This window comes from Panulirus ornatus, chromosome 20, assembly GCF_036320965.1.
Source record: "Panulirus ornatus isolate Po-2019 chromosome 20, ASM3632096v1, whole genome shotgun sequence".
Classification (NCBI taxonomy): Eukaryota; Metazoa; Arthropoda; class Malacostraca; order Decapoda; family Palinuridae; genus Panulirus; species Panulirus ornatus.
In genome coordinates, this window is record NC_092243.1 from 41,004,812 (window position 1) to 41,024,180 (window position 19,369).

General features: G+C 39.8%; 1 protein-coding gene across 2 annotated transcripts in view; it reads left to right on the top strand.

Annotated features, from left to right (window-relative positions):
• The window catches only part of LOC139755960 (tyrosine-protein phosphatase 10D-like), a 657,464-nt gene that overhangs the window by 510,250 nt on the left and 127,845 nt on the right, over positions 1–19,369 (top strand). For both annotated transcript variants that reach the window (XM_071674794.1, XM_071674795.1), the window contains exons 19-21: positions 12,284–12,400; positions 12,621–12,780; positions 14,488–14,705. In XM_071674794.1, the coding sequence (XP_071530895.1) occupies positions 12,284–12,400; positions 12,621–12,780; positions 14,488–14,705 (495 nt within the window). The remainder of the gene's footprint in view (positions 1–12,283; positions 12,401–12,620; positions 12,781–14,487; positions 14,706–19,369) is intronic.

The following is a 19,369-nucleotide window of genomic DNA, read 5'->3' on the forward strand; positions in this document are numbered from 1 at the left end:
AGTAAGTGGAACTGGTAAAGATGATAGAAAACTGCAATGAAATCTGGTTACTTTGTACTGTAATGGGTGGAAGAGAAATTTGAGCAAATAATTCAACAGAACAGTTAACAGTATTTCAGCACCTACACACATGAGGGCCCTTCAGTGAAAAAAAAAGGAGAGAGTGAATCAAACATCAACGATTTGGGGACCATCACAAGTGAAAATCTTTAATTTGAAGAGCACATTGATAAAACTCTCAAACCAAATAATGATAGCTATGATACTTAGAACTTTCACAACAAAAGACAGAAAACTGATGATAAAGATGTTTAAGAGTAGCACTCCTCCTGAAGCAGGAGATGTGGGAGTATGTGATAGAGTATAAGAAAGTAAACCCTAGATTGATATGGGTAAAACTGTAAGTGGATGGAGAGAGATGGGTGGTTATTGGTGCCTATGCACCTGGGCATGAGAAAAAAGATCATGAGAGGCAAGTGTTTTGGGAGCAGCTGAGTGAGTGTGATGGTAGCTTTGATGCATGAGATTGGGTTATAGTGATAGGTGATTTGAATGCAAAGGTGAGTAATTTGGCAGTTGAGGTTATAATTGGTTTATATGAGGTGGTCAGTGTTGTAAGTGGAAATGGTGAAGAGCTTGTGGATTTATGTCCTGAAAAAGGACTGGTGATTGGGAATACCTGGTTTAATAAGATAGCTATACATAAGTATACATATGTGAGTAGGAGAGATGGGCAGAGGGCATTATTGGATTACATGTTAATTGACAGGTGTGTAAGAGAGGGATGTCTGATGACTGTCTTGTGGAGGCAAAGGTGAAGATTTGTAGATTTTTTCAGATGAGAAGAGAGAATGTTGTGGAGAAGGGAGTGGTGAGAGTAGTGAGCTTGAAAAGGAGACTTGTGTGAGGAGGTACCAGGATAGATTGAGTGCAGAATGGCAAAAGGTGAGAGCAAATGATGTAAGGAGAGTTGGGGAGGAATGGGCTGTATGTAGGGAAACAGTGATGGCTTGTGCAAAAGATGCATGTGGCATGAGAAAGGTGGGAGGTGGGCAGATTAGAAAAGGTAGTGAGTGGTGGGATGAATTAAGATTGTTAGTAAAAGAGAATAGAGAGTTGTTTGGATGATTTTGCTGGGAAGTCGTGCAAATGACTGGGAGATGTATAAAAGAATGAGGCAGGAGGTCAAGAGAAAGGTGCAAAAGGTGAAAAGTAGGGCAGATGAGAGTTGGGGTGATAGAGTATCATCAAATTTTAGGGAGAATAAAAAGATGTTTGGAAGGAGGTAAATAAAGTGCGTAAGATAAGAGAACAAAAGGGAACATCGTTGAAGGGGGCAAATGGGAAGGTAATAACAAGTAGTGATGAAGTAAGGAGATGGAGTGAGTATATTGAAGGTTTGTTGAATGTGTTTGAAGATAGAGTGGGAGATTTAGGGTGTTTGATTGAGGTGGTGTGCAAAGTGAGAGGGTCAGGGAGAATTGTTTGGTAAACAGAGAAGAGGTAGTGAAGTCCTTGCGGAAGATGAAATCCGGAAAAGTAGCGGGTTTGGATGGTATTACAGTGGAATTTATCAAGAAAGATGTGACTGTGTTGGTGATTTGTAGGTAAGGATATTCAGTGTATGTATGGACCATGGTGAAATGCCTGAAGATTGGTAGAATGCATGCATAGTGCCATTGTACAAAGGCAAAGGCAATAAAGATGATTGTTCAAATTACAGAGGCATAATTTTATTGAGTGTTCTTGGGAAACTGTATGGGAAGGTATTGATTGAGATGGTGAAGGCATGTACAGAGCATCAGATTGGGGAAGAGCAGTATGGTTTCAGAAATGGTAGAGGATGTGTAGATCAGGTGTTTACTTTGAAGAATGTATGCAAGAAATACTTAGAAAAACAGATGGATTTGTATGTAGCATTTATAGAACTGTAGAAGGGATATGACAGTGTTGATATAGGTGTTTTGTGGAAGGTCTTAAGAGTATATGGTGTGGGAGGTAAATTGCTTGAAGCAGTGAGAAGTTTTTATCAAGGATGTAAGGCATGCGTATGAGTAGGAAGAGAGGAGTGATTGGTTTCTAGTTAATGTCAGTCTGCAGCAAGGGCATGTGATGTCCCCATGGTTATTTAATTTGTTTATGGATGGTGTGGTTAGGGAGGTAAATGCAAGAGTTTTAGAGAGGGGCGAGTATGCAGTTTCTTTGGGATGAGAGAGCTTGGGAAGTGAGTCAGTTGTTGTTTGCTGATGATACAGCTCTAATGGCTAATTCATATGAGAAACTACAGAAGTTGGTGACTGAGTTTAGAAGTGTGAGAAAAGAGAAAGTTGAAAGTAAATTTGAATAAGAGCAAGGTTATTAGGTTCAGTAGGGTTGAGGGACAAGTTGATTGGGATGTAAATTTGAATGGAGGAAAATTGGAGGAAGAGAAGTATTTTAGATATCTGGGAGTGGATTTAGCAGTGGATGGAACCACGGAAGTGAAAGTGAGTCACATGGTTGGGGGGGTGGTGAAGGTTCTCGGGGCGATGAAGAATGTGTGGAGTGAGAGAATGTTATCTTGGAGAGCAAAAATGGGTATGTTTGAAGGAACAGTAGTTCCAACAAAGTTGTATGATTGCTAAGCATGGGCTATATATAGGTTGTACAAAGGAGGATGAATGTGTTGGAAATGAAATGTCTGAGAACAATATGGTGTGAAGTTGTTTGATCGAGTAAGTAATGAAAGGGTAAGAGAAATGTGTGGTTGAGAGAGCATAAGAGGGTGTATCAAAATGGTTTGGACACATCTCTGAATGAGTGAGGAAAGATTGACATAGAGGATATATGTGTCAGGGGTGGAGGAAATGAGGCAGGAGACCAAATTGGAGGGGAAAGTATGGAGTGAAAAAGATTTTGAGCGATCAGGGCCTGAACATAAAGGAGGGTGAAAGGTGTGCAAGAAGTAGAGTGAATTGGAACAATGTGGTATACTGGGATTGATGTGCTATCATTGGATTGAACCAGGGTATGTGAAGCATCTGGGGTAAACCATGGAAAGGTGTGTGGGGCCTGGATGTGGGAAGGGAGCTGTGGTTTCGATGCATTACACATGACAGCTAAAGACTTAGTGTGAATGAATGTGGTTTTTTTGTGTTTCTGGCACTGCCTTGCTAGAGGAGGGGAGGGGGAGTACTGTTTCATGTGCAACAGTGTGGCAATGGGATTGGATAAAGGCAGCAAGTATAGATATGTGCAAGTGTATATATGTATATGTCTGTGTATGTATATATATGTATAAGTTGAAATGTATATGTATGTATATGTGCATGTGTGGGAGTTTACAGATATATATATGTGTATATGGATGGGTTGAGTCATTCCTTATCTGTTCCCTTGTGCTACCTTGCTAATGCACGCCTTTCACTCTCCTGCATGTTCAGGCTCCGATCACTCAAAATCTTTTTCACTCCATCTTTCCACCTCCAATTTGCTCTCCCACTTCTTGTTCCCTCCACCTCTGACACATACATCCTCTTGGTCAATCTTTCCTCACTCATTCTCTCCATGTGACCAAACCATTTCAAAACACCCTCTTCTGCTCTCACAACCACACTCTTTTTATGACCACACATCTCTCTTACCCTTACATTACTTATTCGATCAAACCACCTCACACCACATACTGTCCTCAGACATCTCATTTCCAGCACATCCACCCTCCTACGCACAACTCTATCCATAGCCCACGCCTTGCAGCCATACAACATTGTTGGAACCACTATTCCTTCAAACATACCCATTTTTGCTTTCCGAGATAATGTTCTCGACTTCCAAACATTCTTCAAGGCTTCCAGAAGTTTCGCCCCCTCCCCCATCCTGTGATTCACTTCCGCTTCCATGGTTCCATCCACTGCCAGATCCACTCCCAGATATCTAAAACACTTTACTTCCTCCAGTTTTTCTCCATTCAAACTTACCTCCCAGTTGACTTGACCCTCAACCCTACTGTACCTAATATCCTTGCTCTTATTCACATTTACTCTTAACTTTCTTCTTTCACACACTTTACCAAACTCAGTCACCACTTCTGCAGTTTCTCACATGAATCAGTTACCAGTGCTGTATCATCAGCGAACAACAACTGACTCACTTCCCAAGCTCTCTCATCTACAACACACTGCATACTTGCTCCTCTTTCCAAAACTCTTGCATTCACCTCCGTAACAACCCCATCCATAAACAAATTAAACAACCATAGAGACATCACACACCCCTACCGCAAACCTACATTCACTGAGAACCAGTCACTTTCCTCTCTTCCTACACGTACACATGCCTTACATCCTCAATAAAAACTTTTCACTGCTTCTAACAACTTGCCTCCCACACCATATATTCTTAAAACCTTCCACAGAGCATCTCTATCAACTCTATCATATGCCTTCTCCAGATCCATAAATGCTACCTACAAATCCATTTGCTTTTCTAAGTATTTCTCACATACATTCTTCAGAGCAAACACCTGATCCACACATCCTCTACCACTTCTGAAACCACACTGTTCTTCCCCAATCTGATGCTCTGTACATGCCTTCACCCTCTCAATCAATACCCTCCCATATAATTTCCTAGGAATACTCAACAAACTTATACCTCTGTAATTTGAGCACTCACTCTTATCCCCTTTGCCTTTGTACAATGGCACTATGCACGCATGCCGCCAATCCTCAGGCACCTCACCATGAGTCATACATACATTAAATAACCTTACCAACCAGTCAATAATACAGTCACCCCCTTTTTTAATAAATTCCACTGCAATACCATCCAAACCTGCTGCCTTGCCGGCTTTCATCTTCCGCAAAGCTTTTACTACCTCTTCTCTGCTTACCAAATCATTTTCCCTAACCCTCTCACTTTGCACACCACTTTGACCAAAACACCCTATATCTGCCACTCTATCATCAAACACATTCAACAAACCTTCAAAATACTCACTCCATCTCCTTCTCACATCACCACTACTTGTTTTCACCTCCCCATTTGCGCCCTTCACTGAAGTTCCCATTTGCTCCCTTGTCTTACGCACTTTAATTACCTCCTTCCAGAACATCTTTTTATTCTCCCTAAAATTTAATGATACTTTCTCACCCCAACTCTCATTTGCCCTCTTTTTCACCTCTTACACCTTTCTCTTGACCTCCTGTCTCTTTCTTTTATACATCTCCCACTCAGTTGCATTTTTCCCTGCAAATTATCGTCCAAATGCCTCTCTCTTCTCTTTCACTAATAATCTTACTTCATCCCACCACTCACTACCCTTTCTAATCAACCCACCTCCCACTCTTCTCATGCCACAAGCATCTTTTGCGCAATCCATCACTGATTCCCTAAATACATCCCATTCCTCCCCCACTCCCCTTACTTCCATTGTTCTCACCTTTTTCCATTCTGTACTCAGTCTCTCCTGGTACTTCCTCACGCAAGTCTCCTTCCCAGGCTCACTCATTCTCACCACCCAATTCACCCCAACATTCACTCTTCTTTTCTGAAAACCCATACAAATCTTCACCTTAGCCTCCACAAGATAATGATCAGACATCCCTCCAGTTGCACCTCTCAGCACATTAACATCCAAAAGTCTCTCTTTCGCGCGCCTGTCAATTAACACGTAATCCAATAACGCTCTCTGGCCATCTCTCCTACTTACATACGTATACTTATGTATATCTCGCTTTTTAAGTGTTTTGGGAGCAGCTGAATGAGTGTGTTAGTGGTTTTGATGCACGAGACCGGGTTATAGTGATGGGTGATTTGAATGCAAAGGTGAGTAATGTGGCAGTTGAGGGAATAATTGGTATACATGGGATGTTCAGTGTTGTAAATGGAAATGGTGAAGAGCTTGTAGATTTATGTGCTGAAAAAGGACTGGTGATTGGGAATACCTGGTTTAAAAAGCGAGATATATATATATATATATATATATATATATATATATATATATATATATATATATATATATATATATATATATATATATATATGTAAATAAATAAAAATATATATATATATATATATATATATATATATATATATATATATATATATATATATATATATATATATATATATTTATCCCCTATCCCTTGGGATAGGGGAGAAAGAATACTTCCCACGTATTTCCTGCGTGTCGTAGAAGGCGACTAAAAGGGAAGAGAGCGGGGGGCTGGAAATCCTCCCCTCTCAATTTTTTTTAATTTTCCAAAAGAAGGAACAGAGAAGGGGGCCAGGTGAGGATATTCCCTCAATGGCCCAGTCCTCTGTTCTTAACGCTACCTCGCTAACGCGGGAAATGGCGAATAGTTTGAAAAAAAAAAAAGAAATATATATATATATATATATATATATATATATATATATATATATATATATATATATATATATATATATATATACATATATATATATATATATTCTTTTCTTTTATACTATTCGCCATTTCCCGCATTAGCGAGGTAGCGTTAAGAACAGAGGACTGGGCCTTAGAGGGAATATCCTCACCTGACCCCCTTCTCTGTTCCTTCTTTTGGAAAATTAAAAAAAAAACGAGAGGGGAGGATTTCCAGCCACCCGCTCCCTCCCCTTTTAGTCGCCTTCTACGACACGCAGGGAATACGTGGGAAGTATTCTTTCATATATATATATATCATTTATTATTTTTTGCTTTGTTGCTGTCTCCCGCGTTAGTGCAAAGAAACAGACGAAAGAATGTCCCAACCCACCCACATACATATGTATATACATGCACGTCCACACGCAGATATACATAGCTATGAATCTCAATGTATACATATATATACACACACAGACATATACATATATACACATGTACATAATTCATGCTGTCTGCCTTTTTTCATTCCCATCGCCACCCTGCCACACATTAAAATAATTACCCCCTCCCCCCTCATGTGCACGAGGTAGCGCTAGGAAAAAACAAAGGCCACATTCGTTCACACTCAGTCTCTAGCTGTCATGTGATAATGCACCAAAACCACAGCTCCCTTTCGACATCCAGGCCCCACAGAACTTTCCATGGTTTACCCCAGAGGCTTCACATGCCCTGGTTCAGTCCATTGACAGCACATTGGCCCCAGTATACCACATCGTTCCAATTCACTCTATTCCTTGCACACATTTCACCCTCCTGCTTGTTCAGGCCCCGATCACTCAAAATCTTTTTCACTCCATCTTTCCACCTCCAATTTGGTCTCCCACTTCTCCTTGTTCCCTCCACCTCTGACACATATATCCTCTTTGTAAATCTTTCCTCACTCATTCTCTCCATGTGACCAAACCATTTCAAAACACACTCTTCAGCTCTCTCTCAACCACACTCTATTTATTACCACACATCTCTCTTTCCCTATTAATACTTACTCGATCAAACCACTTCATACCACATATTGTCCTCAAACATCTCATTTCCAACACATCCACCCTCCTCCGCACAACTCTATCCATAGCCCATGCCTCGAACCATATAACATTGTCGGAACCACTATTCCTTCAAACATACCTATTTTTGCTTTCCAAGATAATGTTCTCGACTTCCACACATTCTTCAATGCTCCCAGAACTTTCGCCCCCCTCCCCCGCCCTATGATTCACTTCCGCTTCCATGGATCCATCCACTGCCAAATCCACTCCCAGATATCTAAAACACTTCACTTCCTCCAATTTTTCTCCATTCAAACTTAACTCACAGTTGACTGTACTTAATAACCTTGCTCTTATTTACATTTACTCTCAGCTTTCTTCTTTTACACACTTTACCAAACTCAGTCACCAGCTTCTGCAGTTTCTCACATGAATCAGCCACCAGTGCTGTATCATCAGCGAACAACAACTGACTCACTTCCCAAGCTCTCTCATCCACAACAGACTGCATACTTACCCCTCTTTCCAAAACTCTTGCATTCACCTCCCTAACAACCCCATCCATAAACAAATTAAACAACCATGGAGACATCACACACCCCTGCCGCAAACCTACATTCATTGAGAACCGATCATTTTCCTCTCTTCCTACACATACACATGCCTTACATCCTCGATATAAACTTTTCACTGCTTCTAACCACTTGCCTCCTACACCATATATTCTTAATACCTTCCACAGAGCATCTCTATCAACTCTATCATATGCCTTCTCCAGATCCATAAATGCAACATACAAATCCATTTGCTTTTCTAAGTATTTCTCATACATTCTTCAAAGCAAACACCTGATCCACACATCCTCTAACACTTCTGAAACCACACTGCTCTTCTCCAATCTGATGTTCTGTACATGCCTTCACCCTTTCAGTCAGTACCCTCCCATATAATTTACCAGAAATACTCAACAAACTTATACGTCTGTAATTTGAGCACTCTCTTTTATCCCCTTTGCCTTTGTACAATGGCACTATGCAAGCATTCTGCCAATCCTCAGGCACCTCACCATGAGTCATATATACATTAAATTACCTTACCAACCAGTCAACAATACAATCACACCCTTTTTTAATAAAGTCCACTGCAATACCATCCAAACCCGCTGCCTTGCTGGCTTTCACCTTCCACAAAGCTTTTATTACCTCTTCTCTGTTTACCAAATTATTCTCCCTAACCTTCTCACTTTGCACACCTTCTCGACCAAAACACCCTATATCTGCCACTCTATCATCAAACACATTCAACAAACCTTGAGAATACTCACTCCATCTCCTTCTCACATCACCACTATTTCTTATCACCTCCTCACTAGCCCCTTTCACTAAAGTTCCCATTTGTTCCCTTGTCTTATGCACTTCCAAAACATCTTTTTATTCTCCCTAAAATTTAAGGATACCCTCCCACCCCAACTCTCATTTGCCCTCTTTTTCAGCTCAAGCACCTTTCTCTTGACCTCCTGCCTCTTTCTTTTATACATCTCCCAGTCATTTGCGTTATTTCCCTGCAAAAATCGTCCAATTGCCTCTCTCTTCTCTTTCACTAATAATCTTACTTCTTCATCCCACCACTCACTGCCCTTTCTAATCTGCTCACCTCCCATGCTTCTCATGCCACAAGCATCTTTTGCACAAACCATCACTGCTTCCCTAAATACATCCCATTCCTCCCCCACTCCCCTTATGTCCTTTGTTCTCACCTTTCTCCATTCTGTACACAGTCTCACACAAGTCTTCTTCCCAAGCTCACTTACTCTCACCACTCTTTTCACCCCAACATTCTCTCTTCTGAAAACCTCTACAAATCTTCACCTTCGCCTCCACAAGATAATGATCAGACATCCGTCCAGTTGCACCTCTCAGCACATTAACATCCGAAAGTCTCTTTCGCACACCTATCAATTAACATGTAATCCAATAACGCTCTCTGGCCATCTCTCCTACTTACACATGTATACTTATGTATACCTGTCTTTTTAAACCAAGTATTCCCAATCACCAGTCCTTTTTCAGCACATAAATCTACAAGCTCTTCACCATTTCCATTTACACTACTAAACACCCCATGTACACCAATTATTCCCTCAACTGCCACATTCCTCACCTTTGTATTCAAATCACCCATCACTATAACCCGGTCTCGTGCATCAAAACTACTAACACACTCACTCAGCTGCTCCCAAAACATTTGCCTCTCATGATATTTCTTATGCCCAGGTGCATTTGCACCAATGATCACCCATCTCTCTCCATCCACTTTCAGTTTTACCCATATCAATCTAGAGTTTACTTTCTTACACTCTTTCACATACTCCCACCACTCCTGTTTCAGGATTAGTGCTACTTCTTCCTTTGCTCTTGTCCTCTCACTAACTCCTGACTTTACTCCCAAGACATTCCCAAACCACTCTTCCCCTTAACCCTTGAGCTTCGTATCACTGAGAGCCAAAACATCCAGGTTCCTTTCCTCAAACATACTAACTTTCTCTCCTTTTTTCTCATCTTGGTTACATCCACACACATTTAGACACCCAATATATATAGTGGAAGGAATAGTGGTTCCAACAATGTTGTATGGTTGCGAGACGTGGGCTATGGATAGAGTTGTGCGCAGGAGGGTGGATGTGCTGGAAATGAGATGTTTGAGGACAATGTGTGGTGTGAGGTGGTTTGATCAAGTAAGTAACGTAAGGGTAAGAGAGATGTGTGGAAATAAAAAGAGCGTGGTTGAGAGAGCAGAAGAGGGTGTTTTGAAATGGTTTGGTCACATGGAGAGAATGAGTGAGGAAAGATTGACCAAGAGGATATATGTGTCGGAGGTGGAGGGAACGAGGAGAAGAGGGAGACCAAATTGGAGGTGGAAAGATGGAGTGAAAAAGATTTTGTGTGATCGGGGCCTGAACATGCAGGAGGGTGAAAGGAGGGCAAGGAATAGAGTGAATTGGAGCGATGTGGTATACCGGGGTTGACGTGCTGTCAGTGGATTGAATCAAGGCATGTGAAGCGTCTGGGGTAAACCATGGAAAGCTGTGCAGGTATGTATATTTGCGTGTGTGGAAGTATGTATATACATGTGTATGGGGGTGGGTTGGGCCATTTCTTTCGTCTGTTTCCTTGCGCTACCTCGCAAAAGCGGGAGACAGCGACAAAGCAAAAAAAAAAAAAAAAAAAATATATATATATATATATATATATATATATATATATATATATATATATATATATATATATATGTATATATATATATATTTGTTAAAGTGTGTGAAAGAAGGAAGCTGAGAGTAAATGTGAATAAGAGCAAGGTTATTAGGTACAGTAGGGTTGAGGGACAAGTCAGTTGGGAGGTAAGTTTGAATGGAGAAAAACTGGAGGAAGTGAAGTGTTTTAGATATCTGGGAATGGATTTGGCAGCGGATGGAACCATGGAAGCGGAAGTGAATCATAGGGTGGGGGAGATTGCGAAAATTCTGGGAGCATTAAAGAATGTGTGGAAGTTGAGAACATTATCTCGGAAAGCAAAAATGGGTATGTTTGAAGGAATAGTGGTTCCAACAATGTTATATGGTTGCGAGGCGTGGGCTATGGATAGAGTTGTGCAGAGGAGGGTGGATGTGCTGGGAATGAGATGTTTGAGGACTATATGTGGTGTGAGGTGGTTTGATCGAGTAAGTAATGTAAGGGTAAGAGAGATGTGTGGTCATGAAAAGAGTGTGGTTGTGAGAGCAGAAGAGGGTGTTTTGAAATGGTTTGGTCACATGGAGAGAATGAGTAAGGTGGTTTGATCGAGTAAGTAATGTAAGGGTAAGAGAGATGTGTGGTCATGAAAAGAGTGTGGTTGTGAGAGCAGAAGAGGGTGTTTTGAAATGGTTTGGTCACATGGAGAGAATGAGTAAGGAAAGATTGACCAAGAGGATATATGTGTCAGAGGTGGAGGGAACAAGGAGAAGTGGGAGACCAAATTGGAGGTGGAAAGATGAAGTGAAAAAGATTTTGAGTGGTCGGGGCCTGAACATGCAGAAGGGTGAAAGGTGTGCAAGGAATAGAGTGAATTGGAACTCAGCTGCTCCCAAAACACTTGCCTCTTATGATCTTTCTTTTCATGCCCAGGTGCATATGCACCAATAATCACCCATCCCTCTGCATCCACTTTCAGTTTTGCCCATATCAATCTAGAGTTTTTTTCTTACAATCTATCACATATAAACACCCACAAGCAGCTATTACATTTGTACACATTACATATTTATACTTGCTTTCCTTCATCCTTTCCTTTCGCCACCCCGCCTCACAGGAAAACGGAATTGCTATCCCATGTTTCACTGAGGTAATGCCAGGAAAACAGACAAAAAAGTCCTTTTTCATTTGAACTCAGTGTCTAGCTGTCATGTGTAATGCACTGGAACCACAGCTCCTTATCCACATCCAGGCCCCACAGACCTTTCCATTGTTTACCCCAATGTCCATTGATAGCACATCAGCCCCAGTATACCACATCATTCCAATTCACTGAATTCCTTGAACGCCTCTCACCCTCCTGTATGTTTAGGCCCCGATTGCTCAAAATCTTTTTCACTCCATCCTTCCACCTCCAATTTTGTCTCCTGCTTTTCTTTGTTCCCTCTACCTTTGACACTTATATCCTCTATGTCAATCTTTCCTCACTAATTCTCTCCATGTGTCCAAACCATTTCAACATACCCTCCTCTGCTCTCTCAACCATACTCTTTATATTTCCACACATCTCTCTTACCCTTATATTACAATCAGAAGATTATCATGTATGTATTTTTATTTTTATTTTCTAGGTGGCTCAGTTTTCCCCAAAGAAAGTGACACCAAACCAGATTTCGTTTGTTTGGTCTCTACCTCCTGATGAACAGAATGGTATTCTTTTAGGTTTCACCATAAAATATGGAATAATGGTATGATTAAAAGGTCACTCCTTTAAGTACTTAAATATTGTGGTATAAAAGTCATGCTGTATAAGAGGTCCTTGGTATAATATTGATATTCTTTGTATGTATAACATGGTTATATCAACATGTGTATGATAATCTTTTACTATTGATTGGTTGCTCTGAAATAGACTCTATGAATTCATTAGATATTGAGAATAATGAGTACTTATTGATTCAATTTCAGGGTTCCTCATCTACAAAACTTAGGCATTTTGGTCCTCTTGAACTAGATGGAATAATTACAAATTTAATTCCTGGGCAAACTTATTTTTTTGAAATTGAGGCAAGCACTAAGATTGGGCCAGGTCGTGTCAAGTACTTGGAGTATACGATGCCAATTGGTGGTAAGTAATTACTGCATAAGACTTGTAATCTGGAAAGCTTTATTATGACCACCTGTTGATAGACTTTTGTTTGATGAAGTAGTTTGGTTAACTGATAATTTTCGGGATGAATGTGAGTGATTTTCAGAGGCTGTTTGCATGTGATCCATGTGACAAAAATTGGGAAAGGGGTTAGTGATGATAGAATGACAGTAATATTTGATGTATATTAGTAAATATTCAAACCTTTATAAAATGTTAGTAATTCTTCTGAAACATTGTGTTTTTTAAATATTTCGATTGGATCAGATTCATGCATTTTCTCAGGTTACTCGCACATATTTTCAGTTGGTGTCCAGTTTGCTCAAATGAACAGTGACCTTCACTGTATTTTGGATGTTGCTAATTCAATATTTTGCAAGAGAGTCTATTTGTCTTGTGAGACTAATGGCTCAATTTTCACCAGAACCCTGTACCCCATGCCATGCTGAAGCTGCCATCTCAGAAAGCACATGTTACATGTTGTGTCTCCCATGTATATTACAATGCATTTCAAAGCTACTGTGTTCTTTTATCTTTATCAGCCACCTAACACATCTCAAAGTCATCTTTGTTTGTCTCTAGTTCATTTCCAGTCTTGATGATGACAGTGGTGCTAAAGTTGCAATGTATATTACTGGTATTATTTTAGGAATAAGAGGTTTGACAACATGACATTAAACAGAAGTATGAAACCACTGGACCAATGGCTAACCTTATCCTTACCCTAGGAGCAGATGATGAGAAACTCTTTAACTTCACACAGAAGTAAGAGGCCAGATATAATGGCCTGGTAATCATGGTTTTGTTTCGACATCTGATTAAGTTAATGTTCATTTATTTAAGTTATCCCCAATAAGTTTGGGGATATTGAAGCAGAAAAAAGGGAGTGAGCAGTACAGGGTAGAAGAGTCATTGGGTTCCCCAATAGAATAATGATGGTTAGAGGTGTAAGATTGGAAGTAAAGAAGGGATTAAGAGACAGCATAATCCTCCTGACCTTAACCTTTGCAGCTGAAACATGGACATGGATTAAGTTACAGAAATCAATCCAGACTATGGAAATGAGCCATTTGAGAGGAGCATGCTGTATAAGTAGATGGAATGAAGAAAAGAGTGAGGGGGTTGTATGAGAGATTTGGTTTGGCAGGAAAGGCAGAGGAAACAAATTGTGGAATGGTAGACTGGGTGAAACATAATACTTTGAGGTAGTTTAGGCATGTGGAAAGAATACAAGATGGAATTTACAAGGAGAGTGTATGAAAGTACAATTAAAAGGGTTGCTGTCAGAGGAAGACCACCTGCATTATAAGCAGATAGAATGAAAAAGTACTGGATGTAGAAAAATGATGAAAGAATGTATGGAATGGTGTATGAGAGAGGCATGTAAGGACATGGTTAAGTGGAAACTCTTTTGCTGCAGTCAACCTCTTGTCAAGATAAATAGATGGACTTTTTGATAAAATATTGATAGAAATCTACATAGAATTTGAGAAAAAATGTTGTTCAGCTCAGCAAAAATTACATAGAATTTGAGAGGAATGATTGTTTTGGCACAGTAACCTCCCTTACTCATACTGTGAAAAGTTTTCACCCTATGAATATACATAATTCGTCCTATGTAAACATATGCTTGTGAGAGCAAAGAGTTTCATGTTCCATACTTAACACAACTTTCCCATTTTGCAGCCCCACCAGAGCCAAGCCGTCAAGTGTTTCCCACTGAAGTTTCACGTACTTCTTCTACTATCAGTATCCGTTACCGCAAAAATTACTTTTCCAATGAAAATGGACAGGTTACTGCCTATAGTATCATTGTAGCTGAAGATGTCTCTAAAAACTCCAGAGGATTAGAAATGCCTGCCTGGCGAGATGTTCAGAGCTACTCCATGTGGCCACCATATCAGGTCAGTTAATACATGTACTAAATATCTCATGAATGAATTTCTGTAGATGATAACATTTCACTATGGCAAATTGTGCAGTAAAGGAGCAGTGGGAGTGGGAAGACCAGAATATTCAAATCAATTGACCAGGAGTGTTGCCTTTTGAGTAAACTAGAATGATAAATTATTGTTTATATGAAAGAATACTTAAATAAATGTAATGTGAATAACTGACTTAAAAGAAAAGAAGTGCTGTGAAGGAGTGTAGGAATGAGTGAGAATAAAAGTATGGTTTACTAATAGTCACCTCAGCATTGTTATGTGCTTGCAAGCTTTATTTGTCTAATAAGCTATCTAACTCTTATTCTTAGTTGGGGGGAGGAACAAATGAAGACCTTTAGTGGAGCAAGAAACAAGCAAGTAGGGATCCAGTGCTGGGCAAAGCATGTTACCAAGCACACATACACAGTCAAACTAGGCAAGAATTTTTAGTGTGGTTTTGAGTGGAAATGTACCCACACAAGGGAAAGACCCTTGATCAAACAGCTATGCCTAGATAGATGAGGTCAAATTGTGATAGAGTGTTCTCCCCTATAGATCTTGTATGCTCCTTGACATGTTGATGCAAGAAGTTTTCCTGTCCATATTTGAAAACCATATATTTTCATGTTTCCATGAGTGTCTTGAGTTCTTCTAGTTTGATTCTGTTCAAGTCCTCCATTATTTTTATCAATAATTTACCATTATCATGAAGGGAGTGTCTTGTTGCCTCCCATATGTCCATATTGTTTCTTCATTGTTATCAGTGCAAACCTGCTCCAGGTTGCTGTAGTTTTTTGGGGGGATTGTAGACAAACAGCAACACATCTTTTTTTTCTCATAGAAATTTTACCTATTATGTACTGAATGAAGGTGCCATTAGTTAATATAGATAGTGGGGGACTACTTGACCTCATCTTTGCACAGCATAGCATGGAAATAGAACATACATGCCAAGTATGAAGGTTATTTAGGGAAAAGTGATGATGTAGTACTTGAATTTGACTATGTTGTGGAGAAGGAAGCAAGAAGGGGATCAGAGGAAACACATGATACAAAGAGAAAATACAGTCAAAACAACTATATGCAGTTGATCAAGTTACTTGAGAGTGAAGACTGAACAAAAGAGTCATACATCAAGAATGTAAACCAATACTAGATGATTTTGTGAAGTCTGCTTCAATAGAGTCAGGGTATGGGTACTAAAATAGAAGGAAGAGTGACATAGAGAGAGGCATGGTTCAGCATGAAATGCAAAATATTGAGAGAACTTGGATCTAATTTGGAAGAGCTACAAACAAGCGTGTAACCAGCCACGATTAAAGAGACACAGGAGACCAAGGAATGAGCACTGGAAAGAAAGGAGGAGGAACATAGAGAATTACATAGAAGAGTGAACAAGGCGAAAGACAACCCACAGTTTTTCCATTTCATCAGAAGCAAATTGTTGGTTAAAGAACAACAGATCAGGCTAAGGAACTCAGAGGAAAGAACTCTCAAATAGGACAAGGAAATATGTCAGGAACTAAATAACAGATATAAAAGTGTTCTTACAGTGAAGGATGATAGTGCACTAACATCAGAAAGGTGTAAATATGAAGTCTTAGAAGGTACAGATATTAACAGAAATGATATAATCAGGCTATCAAAACAACTTGACCCATATAATGCACAAGACTAGAAATCTCTCCCTATGTGCTGAAGAAATGCACTGAGACACATGCCAGGCCTTTCTAAATACTGTGTAGTAAGACTCTGCAGGAAGGGATGGTTCCAAAGATTTAGAGGAGTACAAATGTTTTGCCTGTCTTTAAGAAAGGTGACCAGGAAATCTCACAGAGCTGAAGGCATTACATCACAAGTATGGTTTGTACACCTCTGCAAAAGAAAATCAGAAAATGAATAAATGAAGTCTTTTCTTTCTTTCATACTATTCGCAATTTCCCGCGTTAGTGAGGAAGCATTAAGAACAGAGGACTAGGCCTTTGAGGGAATATCCTCACCCGGCCCCCTTCTCTGTTCCTTCTTTTGGGAAAAAAACAAACAAGAGGGGAGGATTTCCAGCCCCCCACTCCCTCCCCTTTTAGCTGCCTTCTACGACATGCAGGGAATACATGGGAAGTATTCTTTCTCCCCTATCCCCAGGGATAGGGGAGAATTTCGTTACTGTGAGATAACATGGCTTCAGAGAAAAGAGGTCCTGTATGATGAACCTGATAGTCTTTTACGACATGTGAGCTGGATATTAGACTAGAGATATGGATGGGTAGCCTGTGTTCCTAATCTGCTGTGTTCCTAAACGCTATACACCATCAAGAGCTGATTAAGAAGCTAAAGCTGCAAGCAGGAATAAGGGTAAACTCCTTCGCTGGAATGAGGATTACCTGTTTGGAAGAGATCAAAAGATATGAGGAAAAGGTACATTCTTAGAATAAGCAGAAATTAGAGCTGGAGTGCCACAGAGCATGATCTTGGGCCCACTGTTATTCTTCACATACATAAATGACTTGCCAGAAGGATAGACTCATATCTGAATGTATTTGTAGATGATACAAAAGTCATGAGAGAAGTAAGGAATGAAAACAATTGTAATAACCTAAAGGGGAATTTGGACCAACTTCAAAGTTAGTCAGATAATTGGATAAGATTCAGTCCAAGTAGGTTTAAGATAATGAGAAGGCCTCAGTATGAAGAGCAAGTAGTGGCAGACTGAGCCACTGGAATCAATGTGTGGAAGAGATCTGATCTGTTGTGAGAGCTCTGAATCAAGAGAAGTGTGAAAGAAGTAAATTGCCCTTTAGCAAATATTAAGATCACATTTAGATACTTGGATAGGGAGATGTTTAATAAGTTATTCATAACTTAGACCAAAATTGGATTATGCTTTTCAAATTTGATCACAGCATTAAAAGAAACACAAAGAGAAAAGCTTAACTAAGATGGTACCAGAATTAAGAGGGCTGAGTTACTGTGAAAGGATGAAGGCTACACAGCAGGAAAGAACATCCAGTTTTTTACACTTAATGAAAATATTGCATTTCTCAGAACATAAAGTTTATTTTCTTTCCAATGAAAGTTGAGATTGTGAAATGGAAGCTGTTGTGTATGAAGTACTGTGTTAATCAGTTTTGTAAGCAGTGGCAGCTTTGTGCCTAGAAGTCTAATGTTGTGAAAGAAAGTACGTTTCATGGTTCACTGATTTTTGTCTTTTTCTTTTTTGCACATTTTGTCCCATCTGTTAATATATTGCTACCAAACTCTTCAACTTAATTGTTGAGTTTTGAAGAAGACTCATATAGGCACTTAGTGAAATTTGCTCACCTGTGTATCCCTGGGGATAGGGGAGAAAGAATACTTCCCACGTATTCCCTGCTTGTCGTAGAAGGCGACTAAAAGGGGAGGGAGCAGGGTGGCTGGAAATCCTCCCCTCTCGTTTTTTTTTTAATTTTCCAAAAGAAGGAACAGAGAAGGGGGTCAGGTGAGGATTTCCCTCTTAAGGCCCAGTCCTCTGTTCTTAACGCTACCTCGCTAATGCGGGAAATGGCGAATAGTATGAAAGTAGTATGAAGTGTTTAAAATGCAACTGACTCAAATTGGGGGTTCAGGCCACAGAGGACAGAGTGCCATGCTGGAATACATTCACATGGATTGTATCTGTCATGCGCACATGTCCAGTACCCATTAGAACCATGCCATAGGAAATGTTCCATTTTAACATTAAGCAGTTCGCTTTGTGAAAAGGAACAGAATGCATTTTTTTACTTTAGAGATGACCAAATAGTAATGTAAGACAACTTAGGTATTTCTTCAATAACAGAATATGAAAATCAGTGAAAATAAGTGAAATAGGCATGTTAAGATAAAGTAGGCAATTTTGTATTGAAATTGCAAACCAAGCCAAAAACTGTCATTTTGTCTGAACACCCAGGCTCTGATAATGAGTATGTGACAAAGTGAAAGAAGGCTCAAGTATGATTATTATTTAGCAAGAAGTAAACTTCAGAATTTTGTGTGTGAGGAGTACTTGGAAACATCATCCCTAACTTGTCACCAAAGTCCCACATAAGGAGAACAGTAAAGAAGAAAACTTGTCTTCTTGCAAATACCATCATAGTTTTCAAGAATATGGATAAAGAAATGTTTAGCAAGCTATTTATATCCTGTGAAAGCTGTTTAAAAACCAGAACTTTTCCTTCTTCTTGGAAGCATGTTTTGGTACATCCCATTCCCAAGAAGTGTGACTGCTCTGACATCCGCCATTTCCAAAGTCTTTGAATCTCTCCTACACTCAGACATCTTGAATCTCATTGTCTTGTCTCTGATTGCCAGCATGCCCTCCATAAGGCAAGATCCACTGGTGATATTCTTTCCTATCTTACTACTGTCTGATCATCATCCCAGAAAATACTGGGGAATAAGTTGCCCTTGATATATCCAAAGCTTTTGACAGGGTGTGGCATTGGGGCCTTATCTCTAAACTTCCGTCTCATGGCATCTTTCCCTCACTTTGCTCCCTCATATCTATCTTCCTCTCTGGCCAGTCTTTCTTAGTTTTTTGATAGATCAGAGTCTGTCTGCCTTTCTCCATCAACATTGGAGATCCTCAAGGTTCTCTCCTGTCTCTTACACTTTTTTCCTTTTTGTCA